At 35.0% G+C, this 18,675-nt stretch overlaps 1 protein-coding gene and 1 long non-coding RNA gene across 5 annotated transcripts in view; one reads left to right on the top strand and one right to left on the bottom strand.

Moving 5' to 3' along the window:
* LOC110828661 (uncharacterized) overlaps positions 1–14,787 on the top strand; it is a 44,432-nt gene extending 29,645 nt beyond the window's left edge. Inside the window, exons 3-5 of one of the 3 annotated variants that reach the window (XR_002542741.2) lie at positions 4,548–4,684; positions 10,486–10,600; positions 14,648–14,787. This is a non-coding gene — a long non-coding RNA (uncharacterized LOC110828661). The remainder of the gene's footprint in view (positions 1–4,547; positions 4,685–10,485; positions 10,601–14,647) is intronic. The other 2 variants (XR_002542742.2, XR_015535382.1) reach the window with 2 other exon arrangements.
* Positions 1,243–15,874, bottom strand: LOC110828658 (vesicular glutamate transporter 2). 2 transcript variants are annotated; one of them, XM_022061577.2, is made up of 10 exons: positions 15,740–15,874; positions 14,625–14,781; positions 14,285–14,518; positions 13,519–13,693; positions 11,862–11,998; positions 9,858–9,981; positions 8,496–8,629; positions 7,506–7,648; positions 5,185–5,305; positions 1,243–4,732 (listed from the first exon to the last, which is right to left on the bottom strand). In XM_022061577.2, exons 1-10 carry the CDS (start codon positions 15,838–15,840, stop codon positions 4,538–4,540), a joined length of 1,521 nt encoding a protein of 506 aa, XP_021917269.1. In that variant the 5' UTR covers positions 15,841–15,874; the 3' UTR covers positions 1,243–4,537. The 2 variants fall into 2 exon arrangements, with proteins under 2 accessions (XP_021917269.1, XP_021917270.1); XM_022061578.2 differs by having other exon boundaries at positions 11,865–11,998.
* Positions 15,875–18,675: the final 2,801 nt, after the last annotated feature.

Below are 18,675 nucleotides of genomic sequence, written 5' to 3'. Positions count from 1 at the left end.
AATGCCGAGTAAAAACAAATATAATTTGACATTGTTGATGACGTCATTTTTTGACGACAACGAGGAATCACAAATTTTTATAATAGATAGAATATTTCACCTACCACAGACCCATCTTAAGCGTAACTAATTCAGGTTAAATAAGCAATGTCTTAATCAAACTTATCTCAATTGTAAAGCATGTATAAAAGAAATATTTACAATAAAGCCAATATATAAACTTCCTTTCCGTATAGACGTATTTACGTCAAATTCTCCGGAACCGTGGTTCCACTATCACCTTTTTTAATTAAAATCATGTTCCTTCCCTGCCGTAATGAGAGATGGGTCGAAATGAATGCATATAGGGCTGATCATGTCTGTCTGTCCACATGATTCAACTCAAGAACCACTGGACTGATTTTGATTAAATTTCGTGTGGATGTTATGCCATTGGGGACTACCTTGAAATTGTATTTTTAAATTTCCTGCAGACACTAATACTAACACAGTGTACAAACACACGTATGAGGTGCGATCAACACTAGCATCACTTTAACGAGGGATATAACAATGATGTAAGGTTATAGATTTTTTGGAAAATACAGTATTTTGGTACAGTCATTCTTTGTATAGTGTAAAACTAAATGGTGACTGCATGAAAGAAAGTATTTTGTCTTGACCAGGATTCGATTCTGCAACGCAATGCATGTTAGTCCTGTACGCTACCACTTTATGGCATATTGGTATTGATTTACGTTACTTAAAAAGACTTTAAGATCACATGGTTTGTATAGTTAGAAACTAAAGTTGTCTATGATGACTGGCATAATCTTTTATTAATAATTCAGAATTTGCAAAGAACGTGTGTATTCTGGTACAAATTGTACCTTCCTGGCCCATTTATATTATTACAGTATATTATTTAGTTCTGCTATGTAGGCATAGCAAGAGAAAGTTAGGGACCATGAAAGTAATTGTTTAATTTTTGTCCCTGAGTCTGAACTGCCTTCTTCAATTCCACTCAGAAGATGAGAGACAAAATTTGCTATTATAATTTTGTTCAACAAATCACATTGCCTCATTTATGTGAAAAGATAATTGGCAAAAGAAAGAGTATTCATTGGTGCATTATTAAAATTTATAGAGGTTTAAGTTCAACTCTCAGTACACAGAATTGCATCTGGCTAACAATGGGTTTTCATTGTCCACAGATCTGATGTAACAATTCTTACAAATATAATCCTACTTTACCATTCTCCATTTCCATTTATATATTATTGATTTTATTCTCCCATTTACATACAATTTTATACATGTATTTTCAAGAGACAAGAATAATGAAAAATGTACTGACATAAGAATAAATAAAAGACATCACTTCATTTATGTGTTTAATCTTTTACTAAACTCAGACTGCAGAAATGAGTTGAATGGGCGATAGGGATGATGCCATTAAAGGCTTCCATTCCTCTAAAGCACTGGCTGCATTTGTGTGAAGAGAATCATTAAATGGCTGCTGGGGCGTACAGGAGACTGTTCCGTAGGTGTCTGGGTAATGACTGAGCGGATATGTGGAGTGGTCAATCAGATGAGACTTCTTTCTGCAGTCTTAGTATAGCTTATTACAAGAATCCAAAATCCATATGCATTATGAGAGTACATTATAATATGTTGTAATCTTTAAAATGTATATTTTCTGAAACGGATGTTATTCTTGTTTGGATAATTGGATGCAACATATAATATTGATATGAGGAACTGTTGCGTTTTAAAAGAGGCATTCCACCAATTCTGATGTTAAGAAAATATTCCTCAGAATGTTCTGTCAAAATATGGATCATATCTACAAAAAAAGAAGACAATTTAAAGATATACTGAATGTTAAAACACATTAAAAGTATATAAAGACTATATTAGCTGTTATCACAGTTTAGCGAAGGGATTACTTGCTGCCTCACAACCATAAATAAATACATGCATTCGTCTCATAAAATCCATGAATTTGCTTTTTGTTGTCAAGCTACGTACAAACATTATCACAAATTTTCTTTGGAACATTCCCACTCTTTCATGTTTGTCATTATCACACAGTTTTTCATCATGTAACCCACATGATTACATTACACTCCACCCCAGTTCATACCCCTGTTGTACTAGCAGCATTCAGTGAACTTTGGAATCGTTTAATTTTTTGTATTTTTTGTTCCCCCCCCAAAAAAAAAAAGAAAGAAAGAAAGATAAGTGATGTTAGCAATTCAAATGGGAGTGTAAGAGTCTGAAGAGAGAAAGTATAACCTATAATTCATAAAAAGTGCACATAATCGTATTTATTAGAGCCTATGACATTATTTCCAGTCATCTGTTGTATGTATCCCTTGCAAATATGGAAGTATGCCTATTCACATATGTGTAAATTTATATTAAATGTTACACTGACACGTAAAAAGTATGGACTAATTATGTTCTTTTGCAGCAAGCAAATACAATTAAATAATCACATAAATAGGAGACAGGGATCCCAGAATGCACATTTCAGAGAAACTTTATTACAGGGTATCTCAGAAGGATTTTATATAAACAGAAGTGAATGATATCCATTTACTAATACACTTTTTTGTTGGTACATAATAACATTGTAAAGAATTATTCAGGAAATTTAACACACCATAAATGTGAGTCATCATTTTGAATGTTTATTACTTGAAACATTTTATAGCCTATGGAAGATTCCTCTGACACCAACTATCCAGTCTTAAAGCTGTACAAGGCTGAGAATGTAGACTATGTTTCTCAAAACATTGGTATCTACATACAAGTCTACATGTCAAAATCAAAAAGTTTGTCATCGCTGTGAGAACCTTATAACAGATATTAAATCGTGACTTGTTTAGAGACTTAATGTGCATTTAATTACAATTTCACATTTTATGCTTGAATAAAGGAAAAGTACCACTGTCCCTATATCAAGACACCAGGCCTTAAAATATGCTTATTATCATCAAAAATTTGTTGCTGTTAAATACATATCTTGCCACCAACCCTACAAATTGCTTCATAACGTTTACACATTAGATTTAACTGCAAACTATTAGCAAAGTTACAAGATTATCTCATTGCTTGAATTAAACAGTTAAGTAAACTTTTTATTAGGTTTCTTCACTGAATAAACAGCAGAACAAAATTTGGTCAATAAAAATAACTGAAAAGTTTTAACTACAAAATCATGTTTTAGTCAGGTCTGTTGCACAAATGATTCTTTATATCAACTTTGTGCAGCATGAACAAAGCAGCAAATCATTAGCATGCTAAATTCCAGTTTTGAACACAGTGGAAATTGGGAACAAACGTCTGTAATGCCATTGGATAAAATAAAGCTGTCTCACTATATGCTATGTAGGCGCTTAGGAGGGAGTGGAGGTATAGCTTACTCAGTCTTGACCTCAGCACCAGATGGGGGTAAGTGGTCAGCATCATACCCCGGGCGTGCTTTACCCCCAGGAAAGGAGCCCGGTACCCATTGGATAGGAGGCTGGGTGGGCCCCAGAGCCGGTCTGGACGCAGAGGCTGGAGGAAAAATCCTCTGCCCCCGTCGGGGATCAAACCCCAGTCGCCCAGTCCGTAGCTAGTCACCATACTGACTGAACTACGCCGGCTCACTAATGCCATTGGATAACAGAGTAAAACACTTGTTTGCTTGATACTTCTAACTATTCCATTATAAGTATCATATTTCCCTAGGCTATCTGGGACCCCAAATTTCGTAAGACATTTAACAATAATTCTTAGATTTAAAACGACATAAATAACATTTCATAGTGTTTGTAGTAGAGTTTCAATTGTGTGGGTATAAACCAGCAAGGAATCAAAACTTAAAGCATTTTTGCATTCTGAATAATATAAAGTGATTATACATCTACATATCAAACTAAAGTAATAGGGTATCTGATTTCAGTCTATAAAAATTAGATTTTTTCTCTCAACTTAAATATTCATATACAGATTAAATATGAAAGTTAAAAACCTCTCAGTTTATCCTAAGTCAGGACAAAATTTAAAGTAATGAATGCCTTACCAGTCAAAAGCTAGGCCATTGTGAAGTGACTGTGACTGCATGGCATACCACCATTATAAGTACTTAAATAGAAATAAAATTTATATAATTGAGACTCTACTGCTCATATTTATAAAAAGATGTAATGACACTGATGAATAGAGGAAATTTTACATTTTATTGTACAGTAGAGTCCCAGTTAAACAGGACCGAATGATGGCCATACAATTGAAAATGTCGGATATCACGTGACTAATAAAAAGGACGAGGGTAAATATCAGCTCATTTTATGATATTAAATTATGAAGAAAACACAATATGGCATCAAATGAAAAAATCTCACAAACAAAAATAGTATTTAACATAATGTAAATTTGTATATGAATGAGTTTATATTTTAAGAAATTAGTAATGGGTATTTGCATGGACTGAATGTCGCATAATTGGGACTCTGCTGTATCTGAGATCAAATTCCAGGAAAGAGAAAGTTAAGGTAATTTAATTTTATTCGCAGGAGCCAGTTCCATATGGCATATCTTCTGTAGAAGCATAGGATTGGTCATCTCTGCACAGAGCATATGAATCTGGAATGTCCGCCCACTTTTGTCTCTCTCCGGACGCAAATAAACCATAGAACAATGCTCCAGCCAGGTAAACACCACCTGCTATGTAAAATACTGCTTGCCACTCTTCTGGAGTCTGTCAACACATTGCATTTTTAAATTAGTATTATTTATTATTATTGTTGTTGTTGTTGATGATAATGTCATCAATTTGTAGAGGGGGTGAGACTTCCTGTATTGAACAACAGGTCAACTTAACACATCATTAACAATTTTAAGCTGAAGCTCATATAAATAATATTTAAAAGTTCAGTCTGTACCACAAAGAAAACACAACACTTCTGTTAAGAAGATCAAATGGTTAATGCTGTTTAAGGAAATAATCCCTGTCTATAGCGAGTTGCATATGAAACCAATAAATATTCTTGAGGGCAAAATGCAGTAATTATTGATTGTGAAGGCATGTGGTACACACTGAGTGGCATAAGATGGCAACTCTCAAAATAACTTTTGTGTATAGTAAGAAGTGCATTGCATAATCTGGATTTTAAGTGATCTTAAGAGAGAGACTAGGAACTCCACACTAACCTTATCTTGCACAAGATGGCCTGTAAGTAGAGGACTGAATATGCCTGGTAAAGTTGCCACAGTATTAGACAAGCCCATGAGAATGCTGGCAAATTGGGGTGCAATGTCCAAATGGTTTACACTAGAATATCAAGACACAACATGAAAAGCAACCAGAAATGGTTTCTCAACATTTTTGGATCAAAGACCCAAAGTAAAATACTTAAGAAAATAATTTTTAATGGAGTTATTTTAATTTGCTGTCTGCCACACAGAAAGGCAGCAAAACTTAACCTACTAAAATATTTTAATACAATTTACGTGATATGACAGACGGACATTTCAACAATTTATTGGCATACATCAACTGACAAAATACTAAAATGTGCTATTATTTTGTCCGTTTGTATTGTGTAGTGAAATTCCGATTTTAGGTTTCTCATTGTAGGTTTTTGCCACATTTTGTGTTCAATTTTTGTGATCCCGGCTGTATTTCCACGTTTGTAATACATTATTTCCCCTGGTTTAATGTTTCAAAACCTGAGGTATTGCTCCTATTTAGAGAATGAAATTTAGGTCTGCACATAGAATCTGGACCCCAGTTCACTGCACAATTTTTCATCATCGCCAACAAATTTGAAGCTGCAAGAAACATGTTAAGTTTCTCCCTCCTTGCTGATTGTTAAAGTCACTTCCTCCCCTGCCACCATCATGCAGTAAAGCCATACAGTTTGATGAGGATTTCTTTTGTGAGCTGTGTAATATATCTCCCATTTAAGGTTTTTCTAAATTTAAGGTATGGACTGCTTGTACCCCAGGCAAATCTTAAATAGGGGTTTCACTATATATTATTTGATGTGATGTAGGAGACTTCAGGTCACTATCCTCAATAATAACAGAGTACTGAGAGAGGCAGTGCAGTGTCATTATGCAAATTCATGAATCTAGCTTCTGTTTTTTGGGGCTTTTCTGTCAGATCCCATTTCACAAATGCTTCAGAACATCAAAATAAGACTCCAGAAATTTGAGGATGGTGGTGAAGATGTTGTTTGGGATCTTCCAGGTTGTGATGCCATGTGGTGTCACAGCGCAGACGATCACAATTGACAAAAAAGAGTAACTGAGTGTCTGTCACTAACAGTTTTGTCATGAACTTTAACAATTGTTACTTGAGTGTGATGCTGATGTACAGCAAGGCCTTGGATCATGTTTGATTCAAATCCTATGAATTTTAAATATTTTAGTGCAGCTGGAAATTTCTTCTCCAAATGCAAATTTAAACACTTCATACATTTCTGTGGCCATCCTTCTAGTTCACACAGAATTTTATCCACATGCATTTTTCTGTAATGTTAGACATTTCTCAGTGTGACCACAGTTGTGAACATACGTACACAAAACAATGTTTTAGATCATGTGAAGCTTTCATGGTGGCAATTGTTAATAAAAATCCTCTCAGGCTATGAGCCATGTCAAGGAAATCTCTGTCCTCATTATCAATTCTAGTCATAACTGTGCGCTCAGACCGATGGATCTGAGCATGAGCCAATGGGCAGAGTAAACCATTTGCTCTGTTAGGGCCTGCCTTTGGATTGGTGGATATCTAGATTGTTTGATTAAGATGATTACTGGATCCCAAGCTCGACTAAGAGTGAAGCCTCCTGCCCTGTTAAAGTTTCTTGGGTGAAGCTATATCTCAATAGCCTATGCAGTCCATACATTCTATGGCCTTATCACGAACCAAGATGGTGGTGAAGTCGATGTTGTGCCATTTCAAACTTACGCTCTGCCACTGTGGATTTCTCTGGCTGGCCTAAGTGTATATGACTCTTGTGTTCCATACATCTGGATTAAATTGATCTGTCCATCTGGCCAATGTCAACTTTGCCACACTCACATGGCATACGGTATATACCCGTAACCTTCAGGCTTAATTTGTTCCTGACTGGTCTCAGCATATGGATATTTTTCTTCATCGGGACGTGGATGGTTCTGATATTGTTTGGAAAGGAGTCTGCCAATTTTGTAGGAGACCGCTTGTTGGAATGGTATCGTATATATGCCCACCAGTTTCTCTTTCTTTATCTGAGGTCTCTGTCTCAGATATAGGGCACAATATTTTAACTCACAGCTGATACACAGCAGCAACTTCTCTGTAGCTGTGGTGAAGTCAGAAGCAGTTTTTAAAAACATCTGAATGTAATTGTCAATGTAAATTATTTGTGTAATTGGAATACATTGAAATCAGTTGAAGAATTTTATGAGCATCCCAATTATGTGGAAGGAGGGGAGGCACAACAATAAAGGAGAATCATGTGTACACCCAAACTATAGAACTGTACCTGAAGCCAGCCCAGGCAAAACCTCCAAATCCTACAGCAGCAGTCAGGCTTGCCACAACAGCACTAGGAGTTGTAGAATGTGCAACTGCTAGCAGAAACAGTGTTTGGCACACAAATGCTCCACAGTTGCAAAGTTTCCGCACCTAGTGTTAGTATAGAAAGAGAAATATGTTATCTTATATGATCATTAATATGTAACTTTTAAAGGCAGAATTAATACTAACTTCTCAGAATAAGTGTGCTTTAAGTGTCTTGTATCCAATGAATTGTCTTCACACACCACAGACACATTACTTACATAAAAGCTGACACAAACCTGGCTATTATGCACATTTTACATGATTACTTACACATGTTTCTGTACACATCAATGCACATTTATTACAATGAAAAAGTTTTAAAATGAAACATGTTTTATGTCAAATACACTTTATCCATTAACCTTTTTTATGGTTTTCAAGGTAATTAAACAAAGGGTGTTCTTATGCTGTCACCTTATAATTCATTATATATGCATACATTTCCCATTTGTTTATTTTTCTACTATTAACCTTTATCGCCCGTGTGTCATGGATGGTGCATGATCCTGAAAGCTGTGCCTGGCCATGCATTACAGTATTATACCATTAATCTGTTAACTCATGAGTTGAAGTCCAGATGGCAGTCTTGTGGTATGAGTGGTTAGGGTTTATAAACTCTATTACTGTATGATTAAGGGTAAGACTAATAGCACAAAGTAACAATAAAACAAAATGTCATACAGTGACCAAAGTGTTCTTTCACATGCAGTGTGATTTTATAATTCACTTTTCTTACAATGAAGATGGCCATAAGCTCCTCAAAAAGGAAGTATTAATAACAATTACAGGATTTGTTTATTTCAAGCTAACATTTCACATCTCTTATTGTTTTTCAAGGTCAGAAGCTTCATAAAACAATCTTTGTCCTTTTCTGTCCACAACACATACATAAATATGAATTTCCCAGTACCTGTGTTGTTGTGAGGTTTCCCTGTGACCTCAGCCAGTCAGCTAAGAAACCACCAGATTGTACTGTCACACCCATCACTAAGTAAGGCAGAGCAGCAAGTAGGCCTGCATCTTTCAGATCAAACTTTAAGACATCTGGCACAAAGGAATTCAAAATATTTACCCTCTTATATAAAATACAGAGTATAATTATCTGTTCACAAGGAACACCCAACCAACAACCTCTATCACAAACTGGTTATTATTAAAACAGGTTAGAACAGATTATAAACCAGACACGTTGAAGCCTAAAAAGGCATTGTCAGTGATCAGTGTGTTCTACATAATTTCAACAGGTTCTAAACAAATTTTTTTGTGGTTTGGCTAAGTAGTAAAATTAACCAATTACAATATAAAAATTATTCAGAGTAATTTAGTTTAATTTTAAAGGAGGAAAATTGAGTGGAAAGTTAATTTGAATAGCACTAGAATTTACATCATTAATGACCAAAAACAAAAGAATATATTTTGAGAAGCAAAATATAAGATAACAGAAGATATCAGATCGACAACTACAAAATCCTTTTTTCTTTCTTTTTCATTCTTTCTTTGTTATTTGGCGATACTGTCAATAACTTTGAATATATATATCACTGACAGATAGGATAATGCATTTTAAAGGACATGGAAGAAAACAGATTTGTCCTTATTTAAGGTACCATCCCACCATTTTTCCTGAAGAGCAGAGGAAAACCATAAAAAATCAGAGTCAGGATAGCCAGTCTCCGGGCTAAGATGTGAACCGGTCAGAGCTAATCACATAACCATGTCACTGAATCTGAATTGTATATTTTATTGCCCCATTCTCAGAAGCATGGTCTGATAAATCAGAGGAATCCATATCGATTTCCAACGAACTATTCATCCTGGAGGTGTGATGGAGTTCATTCACAGTGCATTATTAATGTAGAAATCCAGGATAATGAGTGATGATAAATTAATAGAAATTAATTTCTAATCAATAGAAACATACTACTGAAAACTTTTACCATATGATACAGTAATTTTACTTGAGCAACTATATATTTCTTTAAGAAGTCTTGTATATCACATACTTAAATTATATAAACTGTACGAATAAATTTTCTGCTAGGGTATGTACAAGTTGGTAAATGTATATTAAATAAAGAGGAAGTTTTTCCTAGGTCTTTAATGGTTACTTGGAAGATAACGTGTCATCTATTTTACAGAACTGTCATTCAGATCACAAAATTTTAACATGAAAATATGTACCCCGCCTAAGTCTCCCAGTAATGATTATATTATATGAAGTTTTACTGTATAAAGAATTTAATTCAGTATTAAATAACATGAAAAATCTCACCTTTCATGAATGTTGGTAATTCTGTAAGTAGAGTGTAGAAACCCCAGTTTTCACTGAAATGTGCAATCATGATGGCCCAAACAGGCAATGAAGTTAGGAACCTTTTCCAAGGAGGTTCCACATTCTGTGACAACAAAGAAAGCCAAATAAAAAATTAATAATTTCTCATGATAAAGGTTATCATAGGGTATTTAAACCCCCCAAACTAAGGGCTAGCTGGTTACAGTGGCCGCATGGTCTGAGGCGTGGATCTCGTGCGCTTGGACACTGACCGTGGGTTCGAATCTCACTCAAGGCATGAATGTTTGTCCGCGTCTTTCTGTGTTGTGCTGTCCTACGGCAGGCTGATCACTCATCCAAGGAGTCCTACCAAACGTCTAAATACACATAGAAGTGATAAGGGTATAAACAGAAAGAGAGAAACTAAGGGCTGCTAATCAGTTCTAATTAATAATGTACATCTGCTTGAATTCACTCTGTTTCATTTCTGCAGTAGGCAGAATTTTCTGTCGCTGTATTTCTTATAGTAAGGTTTAATATCTGGAAGTTACACTGTACTTCTGCAGTTGACAATACAGAGAAAGAAAGAAATATAATACATTATTCTATATATTTTTGTTATTTACAGCTTTGGGCTGTGCCATTGCTCAGGTAGTTAGCTGCTGGCTTTTCACGTCGGAGACCCAGGTTTGACCCCAGCTGACTTCAAATAATAGATGAAGTGGCACTGGAACAGGTCTTTGGTGATGGTTCTTTATTACTACTGTCTTTTTTTAAAAGTCATAGAAATTTTAAAACGTTACTGTGTTTTGAAGGACAGATCTTCCTTCGTATTCAGATAAAAGGGGTTGGATCCACTATTTTAACATTATTTACACTTTTTAAAGAAGACAATTGATAAAGTACAAAACAAAGAAAATAGTAAGACTTTCTTTGTGGTAGCTTTTAGTTCTAATGATATAACCCTTATCAAGCATTCATACAGCATCATTTTCATTTTTTCTCTAATTAAACTACATTAATACTTAGCAGAAAAGAACAACTGTTGTACTGATTTTGACAAATAGAATCATGTTACTTGCACTACTTATTGGAAATATTGTGCAATTAAACATGAAAACACTGTCACATGGCTCAGATTGCCTTCTGTGGTTTACCTTTGCCAAATAAAATTCCAACTACCAATATACATATTTATTTTGGGAAACACTAAAGATACCAAGAAATTCTATTGTACAGCATGCACCCAGATTGTTAAAGCCAGAATCACAGAGAGAAGGTGCATATGCTCATCACGAAGGTAAAGGTCCCTGCTGCTTGACTGGGTATCATGGCATGCAGATGTAAAGAGAAATGGAGCTATAGTTCCACACATATATTAACCTCATTTGCTTTACCCCAGAGGAAAGAAACGCGGTACCACCCATTGGATAGTGAACTGAGTGGTCCCCACAGTTGCCATGGACATTGAGAAAACTCCTTCCCTCCTGGGAATCAAAACTATCTACCCAGCCTGTAGCCTAGTCATTACACTGACATCTGTTCTGGCTCGCCACAAATAGTATTTGTAGAGCAGTCGATACACAAACAAGGGGAAAAAATATTTCAGTAATGTTTTTGTATTTTGGGGGTTTAATTTGTAATTCAGTCCTTCAGAGAGAGAAACTGTACTAACTCTTTGAAGTCAAAGTTTGTCTAAATAATATTTAAGAATTCAGTCCGTACCGCAAAGGAAATACAACACTTTACCATTAAAACAATCAACTGGCTTACGCTGTTTTTTTTAAAATAATTACTGTTTACATCAAGAATCACATGAAACCAATAAATACAAAATGCATAGTTTCTGTTTGGAAATATAGGTGGTACATATAGTCCCCATTAGGCTTTAAAGAGTTAATTAAATATAACCTGAAGATCATATGCCACAGTTATCATTCAGTAGCCACTATGAATGACGTTAGTTCATACACAAACACCTTAGAATTACAAATGATACATTACCACCTTGATATGGTTGGCTGATGGACCAATAGATGATCTTATGTATTCTAATTCTGCATCTGTGATTCTCCGATCAGCTTGTGGTGTTTCAGCAACCATGTACCACCACAATGCACACCATATCAATGCCAATATTCCTGTAACAATATTTTATGTATTCAGTTTTTAAACTCTTGTTGTGAACATAATAATGAACTTTTGGGCTCCATTAAATGCAGTCATTTTCTTGACTAGTTGAGTAATTCTTTCCTTTGACAGAAAGACTCTACCACATGGGGTTAGTTTCATTTTTTTAGCTTTAAAATAACACTCTAGGTATTACTTTACCCCATGTTAAGTAAATTCCATGTCATCGCAGTGTGACACATCTAGGGTTGTGGTTGGAGTAGACAAGATTCAGATATGGAGGGAAACTTCAAATTTTGGGCAGCTGACAGTGATCCCTCGGTTTTTAAGATTCGGGGGGGGGGGGGGGGGGGGGAGACTAAAACATTCTTACCACAAAAAAGAAAAAACAAACTTTACAAAATGTTATATATGGCTTTGAAGCAGACTGTTGTGAACACAGTAATGTATTTTTGGGCTCCATATGAGGTGGGGAATTTCTTGGCCAGTTGAATGAATATTAGTTTTTCGAGGACTCTGCTCCATGGAGTTGCCTGTTTCCTTATCCCCAGTCTCGGGGGAGAAGAAATTTTCTCATGAGCTTTTGACCAGTGTATGGGACCGGTGCCAACCCAGCATCATGAGGAAATTGGGGAGCTACAATGAGTAGCATAATCCGGTCATGAAAGCTAGCAGTGGCTGGGGGTTCGTCGTGCTGACCACACATCACCCTATATCTGGTTGGATGATTGTTCACCTCTGCTTAGGCATGTGAACGTGAGGCCAGCAGTCAAACTAGTCGGCTTTGGCTCTCTGGAGCTGTTACGCCACAGATTTAATTTTAGTACCATCGTATGGTCAGTAATATAAATGTCAAAAATGTCATTTAACAATAAATTATATTACTTTAAATTTAATGGGCATTAGAAAGCCATATTTTATTTGGACAGTTTTTATCACAGTTTGCCTTCATGTGCAGTACAGGTATAATATTGATGAAAGACTCTCGGGTTACAAGCTGCGTCAGGTGGCTGAATGGTGAATAAACCATATCTTCTGCCTACGTTATTCACCATTCAGCCACCTGACGTGGCTTGTAGCCTGAGAGTCTTTCATCACCTTCAGTCGCCGCGAAAGCTTCACTTTTATACACAGGTTGAATATGTTTCTTTGACTCCACTATGGCTTCTGAGTCATTTTCATACATTGATATGGAGGAAGTATCACTACAAAAATTTTAATTGATTTTGCTTTAATTTCATTTTATAAATACTGGATCTGAGCTTGTCCATACAGCTGTGAATTACAAAAGCAGTCAGATAATCACCAAAGTTCAGTCTGAGCTACTGAAAAAGTGTCATTAAATACACTATAAATATATATAACATCACAATTCAGCCTTGTTTTCTTTAAGTACTCTTAGTTGGTTTACTTAGGTAGAAATTATCATCACCACTTGTTACTAAGCCAAACTAGTCTGCCTCTAATCTGTCAAACTTCTCTTACTGGGTCTGCCTATAACATGACTTTTAAAGCAATTGTTTTGACATACCAAATAAGTAGAAAATATACGGCCATCCCACATATTCAGCTAACATCCCTGACAGTGGAAGAGAGATGACAGTTCCAAAGTAACTTCCTGAGAAAGCTATAGTGGCAAGGCGACTTCTCTCTAGGGGTGGAGCCCAGTGACTCCACACAGCATGTATAGATGGATAGGTTACTCCCTGGAAACAAATTTTGTCTGCAACACTTTCTAATCGCATGAATAAAATATCTTAAAGGAATTAATTTTGGCCCTTAAAAAAGTGGCTGATTTGTTCTGAAATAATCTCATTAAATTTTATTATGAAATTCTAGTATTACATTCATCAGCATTTATCATTGTACCATAAATTTTTTTCCTGGGTCCAAATTCAGGACTTCATGTAGTCCAAACTGCCTAATAGGGACCAAAATTAAACTGCATCAGTACACTGTAATGAAACCTATTGGAATTAAGTACAATGAATTCGTTTTGGTCAGACTGGAGTTCATGTGTCCCGATAAATGGTTACAGTTAGCACCCCTCTTTAAATTTTAAACTCAAATCAAAGACAACAGAATTTTAAATATGCACATACCTACTGTTTACTATTGAAATATATTTTTGTTTTGTTTTTAAACTATCAGATTACTTACTTTGCAAGTGAAAGTAACTATTTCTTTATACTCTTAAATATGCCCTATGTGAAGATTGTTACTCTTTTTTATCGTATATTCAATAACTTAAGTTACACTATACATTTTAATTACTGTATGGTGTATCTCTTACATACCTCAAACAAACCCTCAACCACTCGTCCTAGAACCAGGAGATACAGATTTGTAGAGGCAAGAGCTGGTGTTAGAAGAGATACAAGTGCAGTCACACCTACACCAATTCCAAACAGTTTCTTTCCACCAATTTGAGTAGCATACCATCCTCCTGGTATCTGTGTCACAATATACCCAAAGAAGAAAGAACTCAGAACAAGTCCTTGCACCTCTGAACTCCATGGATAATCTTGTTTCTGCAAAGGAACACCATCTTACATGTACGTCTTCAGATATTACATTGCTTTAAGCTTAGCCAAGTACAATGATATGAAAGGAAATAGATACATAAAATGTACTTACAAATTGTTCTGTTCCATTTTCAGTGTATGAATAATTGCTTGTCATCGCAACTATAGCAACACTCAGATTTACTCTCAGGGAATAGACGTTGCAGAAACCTAAGAATGCCATAATCGCAACCACATACCGCCGCGGAATTGAAAAGTGCCATTTTGAACTGTGGAGAAAATAACCTCATTTTTAATATTGATATGCATCCTTCTTAAAAGATGTATATAAACAAATGAGAAATTTCTACCGAAGGCTGTGGCTAGATTCTGTGACCATTTACTCATATGAGAGAGAACTATGATTTCTATTATACAGAAATCGTCAAAATTGTTACTAGCAATTAAGACACTTGTGCCATCAGCAATTATTATGGGTTTTGATAAGTTATTTATTGTTGGAGGAAGGTAATTTATGTATACAGTGGATTCCACTTAATTAGGACGCATTGGGACTTGAACACTTTGGCCCAATTATGCGAAGTTCCACGTAAAAAATTAAAATGGTTTGTTCTTCAAGATTTGTCCCAAATAAATGGTTGCCCCGATTAACCGATGGCCCAATTAACTGGAATCTACTGTATTATGAAAAGTAAAGGTCCTAGAATTGACCCCTTCCTGTTTTATTGTTCCCCAGTTTGAGAAAAATTCTGAATGTCATTAGGAGATTTTATTTTAATCTTGTATTCTTGTTTGATAGGATCTGAACCATTTTGCAGCTGTTGCTTGGATGCTACAAAAATGTAATTCAGTTTAAAAATTTTTATAACTTGCACATTCAAAAGCTTTTGCTAAATCACATAATATTCTTCCAGCATGCATTTTCTGGTTAAAAGATTTTAACACAATGTCTGTTAGTTTGAATGCTGTGTCTTCAGTCAATATACCTTTCTAGAAACCAAATTATTCTGGGGCCAATATGTTTTCAGTATGCATATGATGGTTTAACCTATTGTAAATAACCTCATGTGTTTTAGAAAAAGTAGTTAATACTGAAATTGTTTGGTAGGCATGAAGAAACATATTTCTTAAATTGTAGTGGTAATATTTTTGTATGTTTTCTATCATCAAGGCCATGCTATTTTATGTCATATAATACTGCAAATAGTGAGATAATATTTGCATTACCTTGTTCCTTCTGGAATTTCAGGTAAATCCTGGTTGAAAGAGAGTTGTGATTTTATAGCTGTTTTCTCTGTTGGACTTCTAGAGGGCCCTGAAAGCTCCATAGATCTTCTTACTGAAGAAGCAGCTTTAGTGATTACAGTGTACAATATATATGCCTGTAACAATGATTATAGATACACAGTATAATTATAAAAATGTCTGAAATAGTAATGTATTGTGTAATGTAAGTCATTAATTTTGATCGGTAAAATAACCATCACTTTTCTAGTGCAGGTGATGATGCATGTTTTATCACTGCACATTCCCTCTGCTTCTTAAATAGCAGAATTTTCATCTACATACGTAAATAAAAGAAAAAAATAGCCTCTTCAAATTTTTGAGTGTTTATAGTTATTGTGACTGAGGAAAGTTACACAAAGAAGCATGTAATCCGGAGAGCCAGTTAAGCATCGGTCAGAGAGGCATCTGCTATATTTATTAACTTAAATGCACATGTTGATCTTTGTAATGTGTATTAACATCTCGTGATTTATACAATACTCCATAATCTTATACTCTTAAAAATCTTGTTTCAGATACTTTATTTTAAACAGCTGCTATCTGGTTTTTAAATTTTCTTTCAATACATGATACCTAATATTATTAAGTGTTTCCTCACTTTTTTCATGAAATGTTAATTACAAGGGTATTTCCTCATTTGTTTTTAACATACTTCCTGACACTTATATTATCCAGAACATTCATATATATATATAAACACACACACACACACACAGTGAATTATCTAGACAGTGCAGTCATGAAGTGAACTTATGCATTATGGGTCAGACACATTTTACAGTAGAAGAATCTTATTCCTCCACTGACTGCTCTCACAGATTCAATGTTTTCTATCCTATTTTGAAACCTAATGCCCTACATATTTGTGTCCTAATACCAAAGCAATGTCATGGATACAGTGCAAGGACAAAAGGCTACTCCACAACTATGATTGGCCACTGTCAGCACTGGTCTTCTTATAGTAACACCATTTGGACTTGTAGATAAAAATCAGCTCTGAAGATGAAAGCAGTTTGTTTATCCAAAACATTGGTATTTGCCTACAAGTCCACATTGTGTTACTACCCAGAAGACGAACATCCAAATTTTCATCACTGTGAAAACCTCAAATCTCATTTAGCCCTTTGGTTATTCAGATGTAGTTGGATAACGTAGAATTCAACCTTACAGAACCAGAATGGATGTTTCAATGCATAATCATAAGACATCATTTCTACAGCATGTCACAAACAGCAAGTACATGAGCATCACTTGGACTAAAGCACATCAAAAGAGCCTCAGATAAGCTATTTCATAATTCTTCACTTACTGTAAGATGTGTTGCTGAAACTCAGATACATTTTGCTTGTTTAACATGATCCCTTTGCTTGCATCCCAGCAATGTGTCCCATATGGTTGTGTGACACCTGTTGTTGGCATTGTCTCCCCACACCTCACTCTGCTAGGTCTTGCCTGGCAGTAGTCAATACTTCAGAGACTTTTACACCAACCTCAACAAATGAAAATTCCTAAATAGACCCCAAAGTCAGACATATGTATAGGATGTATGTGAAATACTGTCAGGAAATTTCATATTTGTAAATTAATACATGGCTACTGTTATATTCACTTGAAACAGTTGTGATGAAAAATCAGGGGTATCCATCAGATAACTTACATGAAGAAAAATCGTACTAAAATATGTTACATTTCAGCTTTACTTGTAGAATAAATGAGGTTTGGCATTGTATAAAGTATAATTTTTTTGACTGGGTCATGAAAAGTTAAATTAAATATTTTTATGTGGCATTGTCTTCAGTGTCAAGGATTCTGACTTGACTCTGGGCTCAAAGTTTTCATATTTATACAATTTCGGCTTTCAGTCCATCTCTTTACTGGTGTTTTAAAATGCCTTATCCTATTAGGGTTGCATATTATTTCTTGTACATATCTTTAATCTTCCATTCTTTATGTGTGATCAGTTCATTTGTGCTTTACATCTTTTATTTTCTTACTCAGGTCAAATTGTGTACTTTTTCTTCCGGATGTTTGTTTTGTCTACCAACATGAAACATACATATTAAAATACCTGTATAAGTTGAAACAAAGGTAGGTTTAAAAATGTAAGTGCGTCTGTAAGTTGGTTAAGTATTCTGAATTCACATATTTTTTTTCTCATCTTCCCCATTCATATTACATGGCCTACTTGTTATACCCTAATGATAAGGTAAACATTATGACACTCATAATCTTCTCAATTATTATGATATGGAATCTTTCTTATTTACAAATTTTTCCCAGTACCTTGCTCTGAAATACCCCCACGTCTGTGTTCTTCCATCTGAATGCTAGACAAAGATTCACATTAACACAAGTCAAATTTCTTTGTATTTAGTAAACTTAAAAGGACTGCATACTCATAAAAAAGAAAGGAGTTTGTGTTTTGTATTAAAATGTTCTGTAAATTGCTTTTCTAATACCAGCTTGTCAAAATTAAATTCAGATTCTCTGGTGGCTGATCTATATATGGGCCTACAACATAATAAACTGGGTTGAGAAGTGAATTTTTGTGCTGAAAAGACACATTTGAAGTACTAGAAAGGTAAAAATGTGATATATTCCATTAACACAACTCTGAAAACTTACAAACCGTATCACCCAACTTGGACATCATTTTGATCTGGGTGATATGTATTGGTCTAAGAGAGAGAACTTACGGGAAGTAGAAGAAAGTAGTTTAATGAGGAGCTCATAATTTGTATTCTGAATATTATTAGGATGATCCTGAAGGAGCTGAAATAGGCAGGCTTGTAGCATATAATGGATAGATGGGAAATACATACAAAATTATAATAGGATGATATGAAGAGAAGTGACCACTTTGAAGACGATATAGA

This window comes from Zootermopsis nevadensis, unplaced genomic scaffold, assembly GCF_977971745.1.
Source record: "Zootermopsis nevadensis isolate Lab colony 2312 unplaced genomic scaffold, Znev_1.0 Znev_ptg000016l, whole genome shotgun sequence".
Classification (NCBI taxonomy): domain Eukaryota; kingdom Metazoa; phylum Arthropoda; class Insecta; order Blattodea; family Termopsidae; genus Zootermopsis; species Zootermopsis nevadensis.
This window is presented reverse-complemented; position numbering and strand designations above follow the sequence as displayed.

What these genes read in the sequence shown, in the direction of transcription:
- LOC110828658 (XM_022061577.2), bottom strand. Translation starts at nt 15,840, where the DNA reads ATGGAGCTTTCAGGGCCCTCTAGAAGTCCAACAGAGAAAACAGCTATA. An exon ending in GAAACCTCACAACAACACAG is followed by an intron (nt 7,649 to 8,495) that starts GTACTGGGAAAT and finishes TACTAACACTAG; the next exon opens with GTGCGGAAACTTTGCAACTG. An exon ending in GCCATCTTGTGCAAGATAAG is followed by an intron (nt 4,733 to 5,184) that starts GTTAGTGTGGAG and finishes ATGTGTTGACAG; the next exon opens with ACTCCAGAAGAGTGGCAAGC.